We start from the raw sequence: 20855 nt of genomic DNA, 5'->3' as shown, positions 1-20855 counted from the left end.
TTACTGTACGATCTCTAGGTGATGGGCCCGAATCCCGTCGCTTGCCACCAATGTTAGACGGCGACCTCAGAGGAGCCCGGAAAGGGGTCCTGACTACCCTGAGACCCACCTTCAAGGTATCGTAGCCGGGCACTGGCGGGAGATTCCCCCGGGGGAGGAATCTCGCAACTAGGATCGTACTTCTGGCACCACACGACACAGAGAGACCACACTGGGTATTCTCAGACAAAGCTTTATCCAACAGGTATCACTGCAAATATGTACAAGGTGAGCACGGGTTCAAGAGTCTCGGAAAGGTAGGGGGTAGCGGGACTGTCTCTGGTAACGGTTCAAAGCAGGGACGTATCCGGCGCACAGCTCACAATCCTCGAGCTGGGGGATACGTGGTCGGAGTTGGGGTCCAGCGGGACCGTGAGAATTTGGGGGAGCCGCGAGTCACTCAGCAGGGCTCAGGTACAAGTTCGGAGGTCTTACGATCTTCAGGGAGCCGCGAGTCACTCAGCAGGGCTCAGGTACAAGTTCGGAGGTCTTACGATCTTCAGGGAGCCGCGAGTCACTCAGCAGGGCTCAGGTACAAGTTCGGAGGTCTTACGATCTTCAGGGAGCCGCGAGTCACTCAGCAGGGCTCAGGTGAGTTCCAGTTCCAGGAGCCGCGACCACGTCAGCAGGCTCTCGTTGTTCCAGCGTCGAATCTGCCGGACAGCCCCAGAGCACCCCTTGTTATAGTTCGACCCCTCTTTGATGTCCGGAGTCTGTGCCGGCAGGGGTCTTGTCACCTGGGGGTCGCTTGTCGGGATTTCCTGCTATAGTCTTTTGATCCTTTCAGGGCCGGGTCGGGAGGAGTCCCAGACACCCAGCAGGCGTGGAGCCAGCCCTCAGGGAGGCCGGAGGGCCGATCGAAACCCATCATCCCGGGGGACTTCAGAGGAGCGATAGAAACTGCTCCTCCCTCTCTCATCCCCTGGAAGCGTGATGTCCTCCAGCCGGAGTGGTGCCTCTAGGCCCGGGTCGCGCTGGGGCCGGGCGGCCATCTTGGTGCATGAAGTGGGCACGCGGGCCCGGGGTGGCCGAAAGGAGAGAGGCCAGGGACGGGGATGTCCGGGTCGGTGCGTGTGTCCTGGTGGGGAGGTTCGGCTGGGCCGGGTGCTTGGGCTGTAGGTACCAGGTTTCGGTGGTGCGGGGGCACGGAGGGCCATTCTACGAGGCCGGGTCCAACAAGAGCCATACATTGCTGCCCACCACAGCCAGGGTCTTCAACTATGGGAACTCATCCCCCATCCCTCTGGCCGGGTGCTTAACCTGCTCTGTCCGTAACAGCACCCACGTTTGCCCCCACAAAATTATTTGTCACCTCCGAACTCGGAAACACTCCTCAGCTGCTACACCGAAGAGCACTTGCAGCTTATCCACTTCACCGCTGACAACAGGACCTCTCCAGCGACATCGAATGCCTGCTCCTTGATTTTCCACACACCTTCAGAGGGCCTGGGCCGTGTGACGGAACATCCAGTATCACCCCACCTTGCCCACATTGACCCCACAGTTCGCCCTGTCACAGTAAGACATCGGAGTATCCCATTCTACTTCCGCCCTACTGTTGAGGCAGAACTGCAAAAGCTGAAAAATGCCAGAGTCATAGAAAGGTGCCAAGTACCACACCATAGGGGTGTCTCGTTCTAGTCGCAAATAAGCACATGCAACCTGGAAGCATCCACACTGAAATGTGCCTTTCCAACAGGGTCATACAAATTGGGCGTTAATATCTCCCTCACAATCGACAAGCTAATACCCGATATCATCAGATACAAGTGGTTCTCGAAACTTGATCTGAACTCAGGACACCATCAGGCCAAGCTGCATGAGAACAGCAGATACATCACAATATTTTCCACTCACATCGGCCTCTGTCGCTGCAACAGACTCAACCTTGAGATATCATCTGCGGCAGAGGTTTTCCAGAATGCCATTCATGAATTCCTCACAGGCCTCGAAGGAGTAGTACATGTCAATGATGACATCCTGATTCAAGCCCCTACCATTGAAAGAAATCGCCGCCGTCTCTAAGAGGCACTCAAAAGAATTGACTCAGCCGGCCTCATGCCAGTTCTTTTGCAAAGAAATTGAGTTATTTAGGTATATATTTTCCAACACTGGCATCAAAGTTGACCCTGCCAAATGCATCGACATCAAAAAGGCAGCCACTTCACCCCCCACTGCTGGAATCCTTGGCCTCGCAACACACGGTTGGAGATTCATACCAATTCTGGCAACCCTAGCTGGCCCTTTACGACACCTCACCAATATGGGGAAAGGTGGAAGACTATGCTTTACAGCCCATCATAAGGAATATGCTACTTACCAGTATGCATCTGTTCTTGGCATGTAGAGCTGCAGATCTATACACTGTGCATAGATCGCGATCTGGTGTTGGGCCCGGATGTTTGCAGTTTGTTTTTCTTCTTGGACAATCTTTGGAAGTCACGAGTTCGGTGACTCCTCCTTCGGTCCGTACTGCGCATGGGCTTCGGCTCCATCCTCAGATTGTTTTTCGCCAGCAGGGAAAAGATGGAGCGTAGTGATAATAGTAAAGAAACCCATGTGTGTTGTATCTAAATAAGATAGACTGGAACGGATACAGGTAGCCGGGGAGGCGGGTGGGCGTGTATAGATCTGCAGCTCTACATGCCAAGAACAGATGCATACTGGTAAGTAGCATATTCCGTTCGAGGCATATGAGCTGCAGATTATACACTGTGCATAGATTATATAGCAGTACCCAACCCTAGCGGCGACCACCGGTATCCGTTACAGTGGTTTGAAACAGTGTCTTTAGTACAGCCTGGCCCACACTAGCTTGTTGTTTGGAGTGCACGTCTACACAGTAATGTTTTGTGAAGGTGTGCGGTGTTGACCATGTGGCTGCTTTGCAGATGTCATCTAAGGGTATGTTCCCTAGAAAAGCCATAGAAGCCCCTATCTTTCTTGTAGAAAGGGCTTTAGGTGGAACAGATAATGTTCTTTTTGCTTTGTGATAGCAAATTTGTATGCACTTTACAATCCACCTAGCCATCCCTGATTTTGAGATGGGGTTGCCTTTATGCGGTGGAGAGAAGGAGACGAACAACTGTTTATTCTTTCTGAAAGGTTGCGTTCTTTGTATGTAGTAAAGTAAAGCCCTTTTAACATCAAGTGTATGTAGAGCCCTTTCCGCAACAGATTGAGGTTGCGAGAAAAAACCCGGTAATTCCACCGATTGATTGAGATGGAAGGGGGAAATGACCTTAGGCAGAAATTTGGGATTTGTGCGAAGTATCACCTTGCTCTGATGTATCTGTAGAAAGGGTTCTTGTATAGTGAACGCTTGTATCTCACTAACCCTTCTAAGGGAAGTGATGGCTATGAGGAAAGCTGTTTTCCAAGTAAGGAACTGTAGCTCACATTTATGCATTGGTTAGAAAGGCGGACCCATCAGCCTTGTAAGAACTACGTTTAGATTCCACACAGGTGAGGGTGGTGCCCTGGGCGGAATTACTCTTTTAAGGCCTTCCATGAAGGCTTTAATAGCAGGCACTCTGAAAAGTGATAAATGCTGTCTGTTTTTCAGGTAAGCAGCAATTGCTGCTAGGTGTAGACGGATGGATGAGTATGCCAGGTTACACCTTTGAAGATGGAGCAGATAGCATATGATGTGCTGTATGGATACATCTAAAGGGTTGATTGCATTGTTACGGCAGTAAAAAACAAATCTTTTCCACTTTGCGGCATAGAATGCTCGAGTGGTAGGACGTCTGGCTTCCCTGATAATGTTCATGCAATCAGGGGGAAAGTTAAGGTATCCAAATTCTAAGATTTCAGGAGCCAGATCGCAAGGTTGAGCTGAGCTGGGTCCGGGTGCCTGATTTCTCCATGGTTCTGGGTTAGGAGGCATGGGGACAGGTGCAGTTTTTGGTGTGGTACCACTGAGAGCTGTAGTAGTGTGGTGTACCACGGCTGCCTGGCCCATGTTGGAGCTACCAGAATTAGTGTGAGGGAGTGCTGTTGTAGCTTCCTTACCACTAATGGAATTAGCGGGAGAGGTGGAAAGGCGTATGCAAATTTGCCTGACCAGTTCATCCATATCGCATTGCCTTTGGACAATGGGTGTGGGTATCTGACGGCGAAGCTTGGGCATTTTTTGTTTTCGTGGGTGGCGAAGAGGTCTATCTGAGGATGCCCCCACTTGTGAAAGAATGGGTGAAGAACTTGTGGATGCAGTTCCCATTCGTGCATTTGCTGCGTTTGTCTGCTGAGCAGATCTGCCATGGTGTTTTGTATACCTGGGACGTGTTGTGCCAGGAGAAAGATTTTTTGTGGGATTGCCCATCTCCATATGCTCTGTGCTAACCGAGAGAGCTGGGGAGAGTGTGTCCCCCCCCCTGTTTTTGAATATAATACATTGCAGTCATATTGTCTGTGCGAATGAGGACTGCTTTGGCTGAGATTTGTTTCTGAAACGATTTCAGGGCTAGAAAGATCGCCAATAACTCCAGATGGTTGATGTGGAGTAACCTTTGTTGTGGCGTCCATACACCTTGCACTGTGAGGTTTAATAGATGCGCTCCCCAGCCGGAGAGCGATGCGTCCGTCGTTAGAATCACCTGAGGAACCGGGTCCAGGAACGGTCACCCTTTGGAAAGGTTTGTGGTGTTCCACCACTGCAGAGAGCGATGGGTGCGACCGTCCACCAACACCAGATCAGTCAGCTGTCCCTGGGCCTGGTTCCACTGGCGTGCCAGGCACTCTTGGAGTGGACGCATGTGGAGTCTTGCATAAGGCACTATGAAGATGCAAGATGCCATCATCCCTATTAGCTTCATAAACACTCTTGCTGGGAGAGAGTGCTGAAGAATGAATCTTTGGCGCAAGGCTTGTATGCTTGCGATTCTGGCTGAATTGGGATAGGCTATAGCTTTTGAGGTGTCTATAGTGGCACCGAGGTATTGCTTTGTGTGAGACGGTATCAGCTGGGACTTTTGGTGGTTCACCGTGAAGCCTAGCTGGTGGAGTAGTTGGATGGTAGTGTTTGTATGTTGCACACACTGGTTGTAGGACGCGGCGTTTATTAGCCAGTCGTCCAAGTAAGGGAAGACGTGAATGTGTTGTCTTCTGAGGTGTGCCGCCACTACTGCTAGGCATTTGGTAAACACTCTTGGTGCGGTTGTGACCCCGAAGGGGAGAACCTTGAACTGATAATGTTGGCCGTCCACCACAAATCTGAGGTACTTTCTGTGAGAAGGGTGTATTGGAATATGAAAGTATGCGTCTTTCAAGTCCAGTGTAGAGAGAAAGTCGTCCTGACAGAGGAGTGGGAGAACTTGTTGGAGAGTTACCATGTGAAAATGGTCTGAATGGATGTATGCATTTAGAGGCCGGAGGTCTAGAATGGGCCGTAGGGTCTCGTCTCTCTTTGGTATCAGAAAGTACAGAGAGTAGACCCCTAAATTTTGCTGATTGATGGGGACCTGCTCTATAGCCTGTTTTTGCAGGAGGGAGATTACCTCTTGTTTCAGCAGTGTGGTATGTTCTTGTGACATTGCACGGTGCCTGGGTGGGATATTTGGGGGGTAGATGTTAGTTCGAGACAGTACCCTGACCTAATAATTTGGGTCACCCATTTGTCTGATGTTATGGTCTCCAAGGTTTGAAAAAAGTCTTGTAGTCTGCCCCCGACCGGAGTGGAATGGTCTGGGGGGAGCAGGGGAAAGTCATTGCGTGGGCGGTGTGGCAGAACGGGCGGTGTTGGTTTTGCCCCTGCCTTTATTATTGTTCCCTCTATATCCACCTCTTTGATAGCCCTTTGTGAAGGTAGTCTGAGGAGGGGACTTGTAGGACGTGGAGGCGTTATCGGTAGAGTAACCCCTGCCAGTGCCTCGAAAGGAGGAACGGCGAAAGGAGCGTCTAGGAGTGTGGGATTGTAATGCTCCCATAGACTTGGCCGTATCGGTATCCTTCATTTTTTCCAGGGCTTCATCTACTTTTAGGCCAAATAAGTGTTGTTGGTCAAAAGGGTGGTTCAATATAGATGCTTGGACCTCCGGCTTAAAGCCTGAGATTCTGAGCCAGGCGTGGCGGCGAAGCAGAACACTGGTGTTTATAGCCCTGGAGGCTGTGTCTTCTGCGTCAAGTGCACATTTAATAGAGGTGTTGGTAATGATCTTTCCCTCTTGTATCAGTTCATGAGCCTTATTTTTATATTTCTCTGGGAGATGTTGCATGAGAGCCTCCAGCTCTTCATAGTGCGCTCTGTCGTACTGCGCCAGCAGCGCTTGCGTGTTGGCGATGCGCCACATATTGGCAGCTTGCGAGGCAGTGCGTTTGCCTGACGCATCTAAGAGCTTGGACTCCTTATCGGGTGGTGGAGCCTCACCCGATGACTGAGAATTGGATCGCTTCCTAGCTGTGGACACCACTAATGAGTCTAAGGGCGCAGGTCCTTTAATATAGGCAGGATCTGTGGGGGCTGCCTTATATTTCTTCTCTATTCTGGGGTTTAAGACCCTAGCCCTGACGGGGTCTTTGAAAACCTCTGCCGCATGTTTGGTCACCCCTTTAAGCATAGGTAATATGGCAGTAGATTTATCTGCGATGTCAAACGTATCAAGTAGGAAGTCTTCCTCAACTGGATCACTGTGTAACTCCACCCCATGATAATGTGCTGCCCGTTGTAACAAGTGGTGGAACCCCAGGGAGTCCTCTGGTGGAGATGGCCTGGATGGATAAAGATCATCCTGAGGCACATCTGGGACGTCTGGATGATGATAATCCTCCCATGGGTCTGGTGTGCCCGGAGGAGTGGGGTCCTGTGGGGCATCTGTTGGATCATAGTAGGGATCCCCTTGGTCATCAGGGTCTGGAGACGGGGTTGGAGAGCGATGAGGCAAGGGTGGAGAAGGTGGAGGCGGCGGTGGGGGAGGTGGAGGAGGTGGAGGCGGTGGGGAGGGCACTCTGAAAGAAGATGTGGCAGAGTCCTTCCGTTTTGGCGGTGGAGGAGGAGCTGGCTTGTCTAAATGTCTTTTCTTTGAAGACAAAGTCAAATGTCCAGTCTTTGGATCCTTTGTTAAAGTCTTTTGTAGAGGATCTGGCGTGAAGAGCTCCTCCGGCACCGATTCATCTGTCGGTGCCGATGTTTTCGGAGCCGACGGCTTCTTCGGTTTATCCGTGCCATGCTTTTTCGGGGCCTCCGATTTTTTGTTCGGTGCCGAGGCAGGCTTGGGCACAGGAGCGTCGGTGCCGAGGGATTTAGGTTTGGTCGGCACCGAGAGGCCAGGTTTCGACACCGATGGCTTCGGAACGGTGTGGTTTTCTTCGGTGCCGAAGGATGTTTTTCGGCGCCGCTAGTAGGCTGGCCCGAGCCGCCGGGAGACTTGTGATGCCTCTTCACCGGGCCCGAAGGTGGGGTGATGGAAGCGGTATGTTTGGTTTTGCCTAAGCCCGGAGGCGAAGGTGTAACCGGAGTCTCTTTCGGTATGGGCGTGGGAGTGGGAGGGGGTACTGTACTCACAACCCTCTGCGCCGGTGTGATCTCCTCCACGTCGGAGTCGTCGGCCTCGGAAGCGCTGACGATGTCGTACTCCTGTTCGGTGTGCTGCTGTCCCGAAGCTCCTGTGTCTTCTCCGAAGATGTCAGGTGGAGCCGAGGTCGATGAGTGCGCCATGGTGCGTCGAGCTCGTCGATCCCGAATAGTCTTTTTCGATCGAAAAGACTTGCAGGCGGGGCAGTCTCGGGCCTCGTGTTCGGGAGAGAGGCAGAGGTTGCACACCTTATGTAGATCGGTGTGGGGAAATTTAGACCCACATTTTGGGCACTTCTTAAAGGGAGTCCTTTCCATCGGCCGAGACCGGAGTCGAGATAGGCCCGAAGGCCGCTGCCGATGCCTGGAATCGAGGAAGTGCCGAAGAGAGAGATAAAGAAGATGATTCCGTCTGAAGAATCTCGATGGACGAGGATTTTTCGTCGAAGGTCGAACTGGAAAGGTTCGAAGCCGGAGCAAAAAGTATTACATCCGAGCCCGATGGCGGAAAAAAACAATCTGAGGATGGAGCCGAAGCCCATGCGCAGTACGGACTGAAGGAGGAGTCACCGAACTCGTGACTTCCAAAGATTGTCCAAGAAGAAAAACAAACTGCAAACATCCGGGCCCAACACCAGATGGCGATCTATGCACAGTGTATAATCTGCAGCTCATATGCCTCGAACAGGCTTTTCTCCAAGACACGTAATGGCTTAATTCGACCTTGCAAAGGAATCTGAACTGGTGGTTTACCCAAGCTGCATCGGCCTCAGAGCACTCCCAACTTGCTGGTAATGACCGCTGGGCACCAGTCGAATTCGCCAGCAAGGCCCTTCAATATACAGAGAAGCGGTATGCACACACTGAAAAGGAAGCACTTGCCATCAAGTGGGGCTGCTATCACTTTCATCTATGAATCTACGGCCAGCCCTTCAGAGTCGGCACAGACAATAAACCGCTCCTACAATTCTTTGCAGGTACTGCACCACATCTACCACCCTGCATCGAAAAGAGGTCTCTGGAGCTCCAAATTATTGGCTAACAGTGGTCTACAAGCAGGGGTGTGACAACCCGCTGATGACCTCTCCAGACACCCCTGTGGATCAGACAGTAGTTCCCTCATCTCTCTGTCTGAGGCGGACGAGTATGTCCACTGGCTAGCAGAAGTTGGGTTCCCCACAGCGTCACTCTCCAAGACATCACGGTCGATATCACATCAACGCCATGTCTCCAGAAGGTGTAGGAGGCTGTTGAGTCAGGGAGGCTTCCTACAGGACCTGGGGAAACTACAATGATGTTGCCCAGCACGATTTGACAGCATTGTGAAATATTCACCATGAACTTGGTGCCACCGCTCCAAGCCTCCTTCAGAGGGGACACAGACTCATCATCCCCTAGCCACTGACGCCAAGCCTGCTAGCTCTTGCACATACAGGGCATCAAGGGCCCACAAAGATGACCGCACGCTTCAGGCGGATGACTTTGCTCCTAGCACTGGATGCTGATGTCCATGACATGGTTTCCCAATGTCACTGGTTCCAAGTAAGCAAGTCGCCGAACCGACCTCCACTGGTTACAACCAGCAGTCCCCAGCGAGGGCTCCTGGTGCAACAGTGTGGATTTCAGTGCTACACCTGATGGGCGCCACATGCTTGTCATGTCAGAAGCCTTCTCAAAGTTTTCTATAGTTGAAGTGCTGCAGAACACCACTTTTGAACACACCAGACAACAAAATATTCACACTCTTTGGAGTCTCAGGTATGCTCAACAGTGACAACAGACCCCCCCAGCCCACCCTTTCAAGGCCAAGACTTCAAGGTGTACTACCAGTCCCTTGCTATCACTCACAAGAAGATCACTCCCCCCTGGCCCAAACTAATGGAGAAGTTATAAGACTCATGCGCACACTCAGAAAATCCATTTGGATAGCATCTGAAGAGCAAGCTGATAACAGAGGATGCCATCCTCAAGGCCATTGGCGCCTACCGGCGCACTCTGCACAGCACAATTCAAAGAGCACCAGCAGAAATCCTATTAGGAAGAGACGTTCAAGACAACAACCCACACAATGAAGGCTGGACTCGAGAGCCCATCAATGTGACAGCCACCCAACAGAGACGAAGGCGAAACATTAGAATGCTAGCACGGCCCACAGGGTTCGAGAAATGAGTATTGGTGTAGGGGAATGGGTTCTGGTGCGAGACAGACACTCCGCCAGTAAGTTCCAACTCCTGTATGACACACGTCCCCTATGAGTTACGGAGAGGAAGGTCACAATGGTAACCACCTGAAACAGCACAGACAAGGTCACAAGGAATGTGTCTGCTGGGCCTGCAACCCCCCAGAGAAATTGGAACCCAACTGCCAGGTACCACTCCAAGGGAGTGGGAGGATAACCGAGAGATGAAGCAACATCCAAGCAATACAGGTCTGTGAATAATATATGGACATTTAGGACCACAACATCTTTAGAACAGTGACTGTATGGTGAACATTTCGAATTGTGTTTTGTGTGAAAGTTGTGAAGGAATGTAGTACCAAACTGCGCCCCCGCCCTGTGGTGTACGCTCACACAAGTCCAGACCCTATGTTGGAGGTTGCAGGCGAGCTAATAAATAGAGGAAAGCCCCACCCATGCACACAGTGTGTGCATGGAAAGTTATTGACTGCACCCAGCCTCTGTGTGTTTATTTAGCTGCCACAATGGGCCCCAGCACTAGAGTCCTTTGAAGTTTAATGTTTGGGTTCTACTCCTTTTGAAGTATACACTCCTCTCCCTCTAGAAAAGTTATCTGTCACAGCAGGAGAAACTCCAAAGCTGTCCTGCAACACAGACAATGTGAGTCACTAGAGTTCACACTTGGGTGTCAACCACAACGATATGTGCACAAAAGGGTAAAAGCCCCATCTCCTTCCTGAGATATGTTCAGGCCCCTTCCTTGTGACCTCTCACTGAATCAAAGAGCACCCTACAAAGTGTACAGGGGGAGTATCTCTCTTCCGTCTCCAGTGTGTCCCACCCAGCTCACAGGAGTGCAGTAATACACAATTCTGTCTGGGGGGCTTCCTCTATCACCTCATGTCCTCACCAAGTAGGCCTGTGCTTCCCAGAATGGAACCCAGTGTCCTCCATGTAATGTACAATTACAGGCACACTTGCACTCAGTGTATGTACACAGCACAAACACCATCCATCCTGGTCAACTCAGCACACACATTCACTCTGTGCACGCAACTCAGTACTGTGGCCTATCTGTATTGTGCCATTGTGTGCAACCTGCAGACACACAAACTGCCAGCACACACATTAACCATGCCTGCGCTGCACCACACTACACCCTTCACATATTGTACTTCACACACTATTGTACACATACACCCAGTGCATGCATGCATCATACATGCACCGCATAGCACTACATCTCATGTAATGTATTCCTCGCAGGGACACATACACCCAAAACATACATTCTCCATGCACATACTGCACAGCACTGCTTTATTCCTGTACAGTAACTTTCCCTGGCACTCATACAAATAGTGCAGTCACCATCCCTGCACTGTGCAGCATTTTACATCTAACTGATGTAGGCCAAGGTTGAGTTAAGCACACCTCAGTGGAACTTTTAAAATGTGATTGAGTTGGTAGGCCTCACTCCAGTGACACAAGCTAAAAGGACCTACTTACTTCCACTGATTACTACACAGTATGCTTCCACCATAGGGCTCAAACAACTTTACTCCTGGTGAAGGCAGTAGCCTTCCACCACCATTAGGGAAGCGCTTTGGATGCCCCTCCTGGTTCAAGACCAGAATCTGTGAGACATGCTTATGTCATGGCGTACACGCATGTTGCCTATGACAACATAATTAGGGATCCAGACAGGAGTACAGTTTGACACTTAGGACAGGGGCGCGCATCCATTACCATGCAGAGGACTTTTCCATCACAACACCTTACCTCCAGGTTTAAAAAATAGGTTTCTTGCAAAGTGCAGTTTCTTCATTTCCCAACACAGATAGATGTGTGGGAAGCTTTTGTGATCCGAGTGTTCCCACTCTTCAGGAGTCTTGGGAAACCAACTGAAAAGAATTGCCAAGACTCATATGCAAGGACTATGTGGGAGCCAGGTACCATCAACAGATGAAGTATGTACCCAAGCTATCTATATGCTGTAATAGCTTGGAATTTGGGCTATGCCTCTCTTGAGGTAAAAACATCAGTGGGCACAAGGGAAGTCTTCAACAATACAAAGTTGACGGAGAACTGAATTTATATGTATATGCCTTTTCAAACTATTTTGGTAACGGCCTCAATGTGGTGGATGTTCCAAAGGGTTAACTTTAATCTTTATCATGGAATCTTCTCTGGAGTCATTACAAAGGAGCAGGGACCCATAGAGAAAGAAGGTTGCTGCTAAGCATGCTAAGGTCTGCTCTACAGACAAAATGTTCATGTAAGCCACTCATGCACCACTGGAAGGGGGCGGGGAGGGGGGGATGAAGGCCACTTGATGTATGACTTAAATATCAGCTACTTTATTAGGTCCATCACAGCAGATATGTATAATGTGGTGTGTTTTCGTGCTGATGGCAAGATGCAATGGCATTCACTGTAGGGGTCTGTGTTTTTATCTAATGGTTACAGGTTAGAAACTTGCTCGGTCCGCTCAGCTTTCAATCCTTCTGAGGTGGATAAAATCACTACCATCGAATCGGGTAAGACTAAGCATCTGTTATTCAACAACTAGAAACCCCCTCAGGTGTATATGCACTTTATGTTCATGATTTGTTGTGCACCAGACCTAGAAGTAGCACCTCTTCTTGCCAAATGCCTTAGTGAACATTTATCGGAGGTAGATTTGAATCAAATTATACTTGTCTTTCACTAAAGAAGACACCCACCATCCAGGTTTGCGTGGAAGTCTGACAAAACAGTGACAAATTAGTTCACTAGTTTTCCATCCTGTAACAGTACGTTTTCTTGAACCTGTACCAAATTAGAAACAATATTTCCATAGAGAAACATTTAAACAATTCAGTGTAATTGAAATCATATGAAAAAAATACAAATCAAGAAACCATAAATTGGCAACATATTTCAGACCAGCTGTTGTACCTGGGGGTGGAGGACATGGTCTTGTTGGTGTTCCAACCTTTGGTGGCAAGGCAGGAGGAATATCTTCAGTTTTCAAAGGTTCCTCCTCAAATATGTTTTTATTGTTGATTGAATCACTTATGATACCATCTGCAGGTATACTAAAATTAGCTGTATCGACTTTGTTGGTCTGCAAGTTTGAAGAAAGTAGCAAAATTCAACATAGCAATGAGATGTATATATTACTTACAAGGCTATCTCATACAGTTTCCCGAAGGGCAGAAGAACAAGTTATTTATCATGAATAATATTTAAAATCAAACATTTAAATGGACCGATATTTGGGACTTAATAATCAATTCAACAAATGTTCCTACAATTGCTATGATTCGCCCTTCTTTACTGCAATCAACATGCAAATGCATAACTTCCTTCAAATTTCTCATCTCAAAGTATCTTCGAACAGAAGACTGGATCATGTATTATTTTCCTGTCACTGGACTCCCTGATCCAAGGTAGCACCGCAGCGGTGCCAACCAGAGAATTAATAGATAGCATGCATGGAGGTAATAATTCGGGTACAAAAATGTGCCATGAGCACGGGTGACATCAATGTCACCTTATTGTCCCCACTCCACAGAGGTGGTGAATAAATAAGCGCTAAAATCGAAAATGTAAGAAAATATCAGAAAAACGACCAGAGTATGCATCAAAAGGAAATTGCTACTTACCAGTATGCATCTGTTTTTGGCATGTAGAGCTGCAGAATATCATACTTTTGCACAGATCGCCATCTGGTATTGGGCTTGGATGGTTGCACCTTGTTGTTGTCTTGGAAGAAGTCTTTTGTAGTCACGCGATAGGTAACTCCTCTCTTGGATGATAGTGTGCATGGACATCGACTCCATCCTCAGATTGTTTTTTGCCATGATGGGAAATGATGGAGTTTGTAAGAAACAGAAAAGATGTCCATGTGAATGTAACTAAGTAAGATAACACTGGAACAGGTACAGGTTCCGGGGAGGCGGGTGGGCGTATGTTATTCTGCAGCTCTACATGCCAAGAACAGATGCACGCTGGTAAGTAGCATTTTCCGTTCGAAGCATATGAGCTGCAGAAATCATACTTTTGCATAGACTGTACAGCAGTGTCTCCCCTAGCGGTGGTCACCTGTATCTGTTGCAGTGGTTTGGAAATGTGTCTCAAGAACAGCCTGACCTACAGAAGCCTGTTGCTTCGACTGCATGTCTACACAATAGTGTTTGGTGAAGGTGTGTGTAGTAGACCATCTTGCTGCTTTACAAATGTCTTCAAGGGGGAATGTTTTATGTTACAGAGTTTTATATAGTGCGAATTTGACCCGAATTGGGTATCAGAGTGCTTTACATAGCACCAGTTGCTCCCTAAGAATGCCATGGAAGCCCCTAGTTTGCGCTTTGAGTGAGCTGTAGGGGGAATTGTTAATGTGCGTTTTGCCTTCTGGTAGCATATTTGAAAGCATTTGACTATCTACCTGGCAATTCCAGCTTTGGAGATGGGGTTTCCCTCATGAGGTGGAGAGAAAGCAACAAACAATTGGTTTGTCTTTCTAAAAGGTTTAGTCCTGTCAATGTAATAAAGTAAAGCTCTTTTGACGTCAAGTGTGTGAAGAGCTCTCTCTGCTACGGAATGTGGCTGTTGGAAAAACACTGGTAACTCTACAGATTAAGATAGAAAGCAGAGATTACTTTGGGAAAGAACCACCTTGTTAAGATGTATTTGTAAGAATGGTTCTTTTATGGTTAAAGCCTGGATCTCACTTACTCTTCTGAGAGAGGTGATTGCAACAAGGAAAGCTACTTTTCATGTAAGGAACTGCAGTTCACATTTGTGTCAAGGCTCAAATGGGGGACCCATGAGCCTAGTAACGACAATGTTTAGGTTCCACACCGGAGAGGGTGGCAGTGTGGGAGGAATTATCCTTTTAAGGCCTTCCATAAAGGCTTTGATACAATGACAAATGTTGCCTGTTTTGCAGGTAGGCGGCAAAGGCAGCCAGATGTAATCTTATGGATGAGTATGCTAGATTACATCTTTGTAGATGGAGCAAATAGCAAATGATGCTCTGAATGGAAGCATCTAGCGGGTCAATTTTGTTATTACAGTAAATGACGAATCCTTTTCATTTGGCTGCATAGCAAGCTCTAGTAGTAGGGCGTCTGGCTTTTTTGATAATGTTCATACAGTCCGGTGGGAGGATAAGGTAACCAAACTCTAGGACTTCAGGAGCCAGATTGCTAGATTCAGTTGTGTTGGATCTGGGTGTCTTAAAGCTCCATGGTTCTGTGTCAGCAGTTTTGGGGAGAGACAGTTTTTGGTGTGAAACTACTGAGAGTTCCAGGAGTGTTGTGAGCCATGGTTGCCTTGCCCATGTGGGAGCAACTAGGATCATTTTGAGAGAGTGTTGCATGAGCTTGCGTACTACTAGCGGAATGAGTGCGAGTGGCGGAAAAGCGTACGCAAATCTGCCTGACCAGTTCATCCATACTGCATTGCCCTTGGACAACGGTGTGGGAACCTGGCGGCGAAGGTTGGGCATTTTGCGTTTGCGTGTGTGGTGAACAGATCTATGTCTATGTCTGGCTGGCCCCACATCTGGAAAAATGGTTTAAGCACTTGAGGATGAAGTTCCCATTCATATATCTGCTGTGTCTGACGGCTTAGCAGATCCGCAATCTGACTGTGCACTCCTGGAAGATGTTCTGTCAGAAGATATGTGTTTTGCGGAATGGCCCATCTCCATATGCTTTGCGCTAGATGAGACAGCTGCAAAGAATGTGTTCCTCCTTGTTTCTGTATGTAATACATTGCTGTCATATTGTTCGTGCGGACCAGGACAGTCTTATTAAGGAGATGTGTTTGGAATGACTTTAGCGCTAGAAATATTGCTAGTAATTCTAGGTGATTGATGTGGAGCACTTTTTGTTAAGTGGTCCACTTTTTGTTGAGTGGTCCACCTGCCCTGAACTGTGTGGTTTAGGAAATGGGCTCCCCAGCCGGTGAGTGATGCTTCCGCTGTTAGCACTATCTGTGGAAATGGCTCTAGGAATGGCCGCCCTTTGGAAAGATTTTGTGTGTTCAACCACTGCAGTGAGCGATGTGTGAGGCTGTCCACCAACACCAGATCTGTAAGTTGACCTTGAGCCGGATTCCACTGACGTGCTAAGAATTCTTCTAAGGGGCGCATCTGTAGTCTTGCATGAGGTACTGTGACAATGCAAGAGGCCATCATTCCTATGAGCTGCATAAACACTCGAGCTGGAAGGGAGTGTTGGGGTTCAAATTTTGTGATGAGGGTTTGCATACTGGCTATCATGGCTGGATTGGGGTATATTAGAGCTTTGAAAGTGTCTATTGTGGCCCCTAGATACTGATGTAGGTAGGAGGGCTGTAGATGTGACTTGGCGTGGTTTATTGTGAACCCCTGGTGGTGTAACAGTTGAATTGTTTAGTGAGTGTGATGAACACACTGACTGTGTGACTTGGCTTTTATGAGCCAGTCGTCCAGGTATGGAAATACATGTATCTGCTGTCTTTGCAAGTGTGCGGCTACTACAGCAAGACACTGTGAAGACCCTGGGTGCGGTGGTTACTCCGAAGGGGAGCACCTTGAACTGATAGTGTTGGGAGTCCACTGTGAACCTTAGATATTTCTTGTGAGCCGGGTGTATGGGAATATGGAAGTAGGCGTCCTTGAGATCTAATGTGGCAAGGAAGGCTCCTTGTTGCAGCAGTGGAAGGACCTGTTGGAGAATGATCATGTTAAAGTGATCTGACTGTATGTAGAAATTGAGAGGTCCCGAAATCCAATACTGGCCTGAGAGTACAGTCCTTCTTGGGGATTAGAAAGTACAGGGAGTAAACCCCTGGCCCTTTATGCTGTAGGGGAACTGGTTCTATTGCGTGCTTTTGAAGCAGTGAGAGAAATTCTTGTTTGAGAAGCGTTAGATGTTCCGTGGACATTGGACGCTGTTTGGGCGGTATGTTGGGGGGAGTTGCAGTAAGTTCCAGGCAGCAACCATACTGGATAATTTGTTTTACCCACCTGTCTGTAGTGATGGAATTCCAGAACGGTAGGAACTGAGAGTCTTCCTCCAACCGGAGTGGAATGGTTTGGAGGGAAGTCATTGTTTGTTATTGGGGGAGGTGTGAGTGTTGTTACCTCGGTCTCTCCCTTTGTTATTTCACCTGTACCCACCTCTGAAATATCCCTTGTTGGGGGATGCGTGTGTGGGACTTTTATAGGAGGAGGAACCAGTGTCTGTGCTGATGTTCTTGGATGCGCCCCTATAAAAGGAGCAACAAAAGGAGCCTCATGTAGATGGAGACTGTAATGCTCCCATAGATTTTGCGGTCTGTGTCTTTTTTCATTTTCTCTAGGGCTGTGTCTACAGCTGGGCCAAAATGTTGTTCCAGATTAAACGGCTGATTCAGGATAGTAGTCTGTACTTCTTGTTTGAAAACTCTACCCCAGCACAACCCTGCCCCTACCCCCAGTCCTGTCCCTACTCCCAAACACTATCCTGAACAACCCCCCCGACACTACCCTAAACCAAAATACACTACTCTACACTACAAAAACACCACACTACCCTAAGACCAAAAAGACTACCCCCTGCACAACCTTCCCCCTACCCTTAACCACTACACAGCCCCTCTTACCTCTCCCTCCTCAGTTCCTCTCTTCTCCTTCAGCAGTGGTTCCTCTTCTCCAGGCTTCCAGCGTCAGTTGTGCACGTCGTTGTGTGGAAATGGAAGGGCGTCCGTATCCACACAACTATGTTGATAGCTTTTGCTTCGCAAGCGTTACAACGCATGCGATGTTACAACTTGCGTAGTAAAGGCTACGCGTTGTAACATCGCATGCGTTGTAACGCTTGCGAAGTAATGGTACTCGGACTAACATCCGTGTACTAATGGCTGTTAACCGTTTTAGGGTCCATATGCAATGTTTTCTGTTTGGGATCGATAGGATCTGGTGGAAACAGTTCTTCCTCATTGGTGTCTCCTTTCAGCGCCGATTTTTTCGGTTCCAAACATGGTTTAGATTTCTGTTCTGGAGCCTTAGAAGGGGTTTCTGGGTCCTTTGGCTTTGGTGTTGAGTCCGAAATCATTTTCGGATCCAAAGGTTGTCGCGGTTTCTTTGAATCTGAGGCCTTTTGTTCTTTCGGTGTTGAGGTGCTTGGTGCCGAGGCCTTTTTGGAGACAGCAGGAGTTGGATGTGTTCCCGCTTTCAGCACGGACGGTGTTTTTGGGGCACCGACGTGGGGCTTGCTCCGTCCCGAGCTGTTGGAAGGCTTCTCCTTTGTCTTCGGAGCCAGGCCCGCAGGCGGGGTTTCTGAAGTTTTCTTTCGGTCGCGACTAAGGCCTTCAGGCAAAGTCTTGACCGGAGCCTTCTTTTTTTCGGGTGGGTTGGGGCTGGGGCAGTTGTACTCACTCGTTGACCTGGAGTGATGTGGTCATCGGAGCCGGAGTCATCTGCTTCGGATACGATGTCGAGATCCTCCGAATCCTCTGCCTCTGGAACGTCGGGGCCTTCATCGAAGAGGTCTTCTGGCACCGGCACAGCCTGTTGCACCATAACGTGTCGTCGAGCCTGGTGCTCGCAGATATTCTTCTTGGACCGAAAGGAGGCGCAGGCTTGGCAATCTTTTTCTTCTTGTTGGGGCGAGAGACAAAGGTTGCAGACCTTGTGTTGGTTGCTGTGTGGGAATTTAGCTCCACACTGGGGGCACTTTTTGAATGGCATCCTATCCATTAGCCGTAGGCCCGACAGGTGTTGATAGGCCCAGCGGCGATGACCGGAATCGAGAATTTAAGTTAGCGCGTTGAAAGGCACGCAAACGAAAACAATACCGTCGAGTTTGCGATGGTAGACGCGCCGAAAACGTTTGGAAAACACAGTACCGACCCGGAGCACTTTAGTTACATCCGAACCCGATGGCAGAAAAAAACAATCTGAGGATGGAGTCGATGCCCATGCGCACTATCGTACAAGGGAGGAGTCACTTATCTTGTGACTACAAAAGACTTCTTCCAAGACAACAACAAGGTGCAAGCATCCGAGCCCAACCCCAGATGGCGATCTATGCAAAAGTATGAATTCTGCAGCTCATATGATTCCAGGGTTAGGAACTTGCTCTTCTAATTGCAACAACCTTATAAAAAGGAGGGTCAGAGATGAAACGTGTGTCCATTTATTCAGTGGCGACTCCTCCACTAAGGCGTAGGAGTGTCACCCTACTGCTCTCAGAGCAGAAAGAGAAAATGATAATAATGCAATGTTATAATTGTATTTTTCCGTACTGGCTCAGGGGCGGGTGGGGCTGGGCTGTTCAGAGAAGGGAAGGAGTGGTGGGCACTTTCTAAGCACGCATGACAGTTTGGCTGGCCGTTTTAGGCTGGCCAAACAGTAATGCGCACTTAGCAGGTTCTCCACCTGGCTGTATTGCACAGCCTGGGTGGAGAATATGCACAGGCTCCCAATACCTGTCTGAGCGCTAAACCACGGCGATCAGCCCAATCACAACGCTGCTGTCATGCTGATGACAGCAGTGTTGCAATTGGCTAGGGGAGTCTGGGTGCTTCCTGCTCTGTCGTAAGAAGGACAGAGGAGCAGCGGGCAGTACACAGGTAGCAGCCGCCACTGAACTTATTACTTTAATAACAGTTGAAGAACTGCATAACCAAATGAAGTGTGATTCCTCTAATTCAAATTAAAACTGCAATGCTGAGTGTAGTAATGATAGCTAAAGGTGGCTTTACAAATCTTGGAGACCAGCACTCTTTGCAGGTGTCCAGAAAGGTAGCTCCCCAGCCTCTTGCAGTACGTGTGACCTGAACCACTCGGGAGGTTCTTTTCTTGCTAGATTCTAATGCACATTCATGTACAGAACAACCCACTGATAAAAATCAACAAATCTTTTCCCTTTGCCTTTTTTTGTACAAGGATCTCATCAGTAAACATGCAGTCTTTCATTCTTTTTCTCGATATTGAAACTGAATTCACTCTTGGGATTGGGTTTATGAAATGGTTCCTCCAACCACGAAGGATGTGCAAATTTATTAAATAAAGACATGGCGATCATTTGAGCAAGATGGGATTTAGAGACAAACTTCAGTGAGAAAAAGAAAACCGAACACTTAATAAGGTCTAAATGAATAGCCTCTAGGTATGAAACCCAAGCCTTATTTACAAGGGGAAAAACGCCCAGCACAAGGAGGGCTTACACACGCCTAGTACTTCATCATATGAACTGTCACCGAATTCAACAACTCACCCCCTCCCCTGTTTAAATACCAGGACGGTAAATTCAACATGTTCCATCAACAATAATTAAAGCAATTGCAAATAGAAAGCCTGGTGGGATACTGCAGTTGTCTACCTTAAAGGCACAGTGTTTTATTTTGTGAAAAATACTTTTAGGCATCCACTTTTGCACTTGTGGCGTTTTTCATTTCCCACCGTTGGCTGTTAAATAAAAATAATTATAATTGTTGCCAATGTAGACTGCCATTATGGAGAAACACCCTTCAGGGGAAGTGTCAACTCCACTTACATGCTGAATGTCCACATACAGACCTATATGTTAATTCTCTGAAGGAAACAAATGAAGCTCACCGTCTTCATACATTCTGCATGTTAATACTAACTCCAAGAACTTTAGAATTAGGGACGAAAATCATCATCTGAAAAATATCTGCCTTCAGCATCATGTTTCAGAATATTGTAGGTGATATACCTAAAACTGGATTACTTGCCACCTATCCAGACACGGTTTGTGAAAATAATTTACCCTCCAGTCTGTTACTGGAGACATTTGATGGTGAATAATCTGCAGGAAGAAAGGCTCCTGTAAGGGGAGGGCTTGAACCCCATTGATTCACTTAAGGAAAGTAATGGCTACCTCCCATGAAATATACTGAAGCAGGCAAGAGTAAAGGGCCTCAAAAAGAGGCCCCATAAGCCAAGTTAGGACGATGTTGAGATTCCCACCAGGGCAGGATAACCTGCTTAAGCCCTTCCATGGAGGCCTTAATGACTAGTACTTTGAAAAGCGAAGTGTGCTGCCTATTCTGTAAGTAAGCAGTCACAGCAGCCAAATGTAAATGAATGTAAGTATAGGCAAGGCCTGACTGTTGGGAGATGTAGGAGGTAATAGACAATGT

At 48.2% G+C, this 20855-nt stretch overlaps 1 protein-coding gene across 2 annotated transcripts in view; it reads right to left on the bottom strand.

Moving 5' to 3' along the window:
- Positions 1-20855, bottom strand: part of EPS15 (epidermal growth factor receptor pathway substrate 15) — an 819466-nt gene that overhangs the window by 59963 nt on the left and 738648 nt on the right. For both annotated transcript variants that reach the window (XM_085602646.1, XM_085602647.1), the window contains exon 23: positions 12669-12837. In XM_085602646.1, coding sequence (XP_085458772.1) covers positions 12669-12837 — 169 coding nt within the window. The remainder of the gene's footprint in view (positions 1-12668; positions 12838-20855) is intronic.

The sequence above is a fragment of the Triturus cristatus genome, chromosome 4_2 (assembly GCF_964204655.1).
Source record: "Triturus cristatus chromosome 4_2, aTriCri1.1, whole genome shotgun sequence".
Lineage (NCBI taxonomy): Eukaryota > Metazoa > Chordata > Amphibia > Caudata > Salamandridae > Triturus > Triturus cristatus.
Note: the sequence above shows the minus strand (reverse complement) of the source record. Positions and strands in the feature narration are given on the sequence as shown.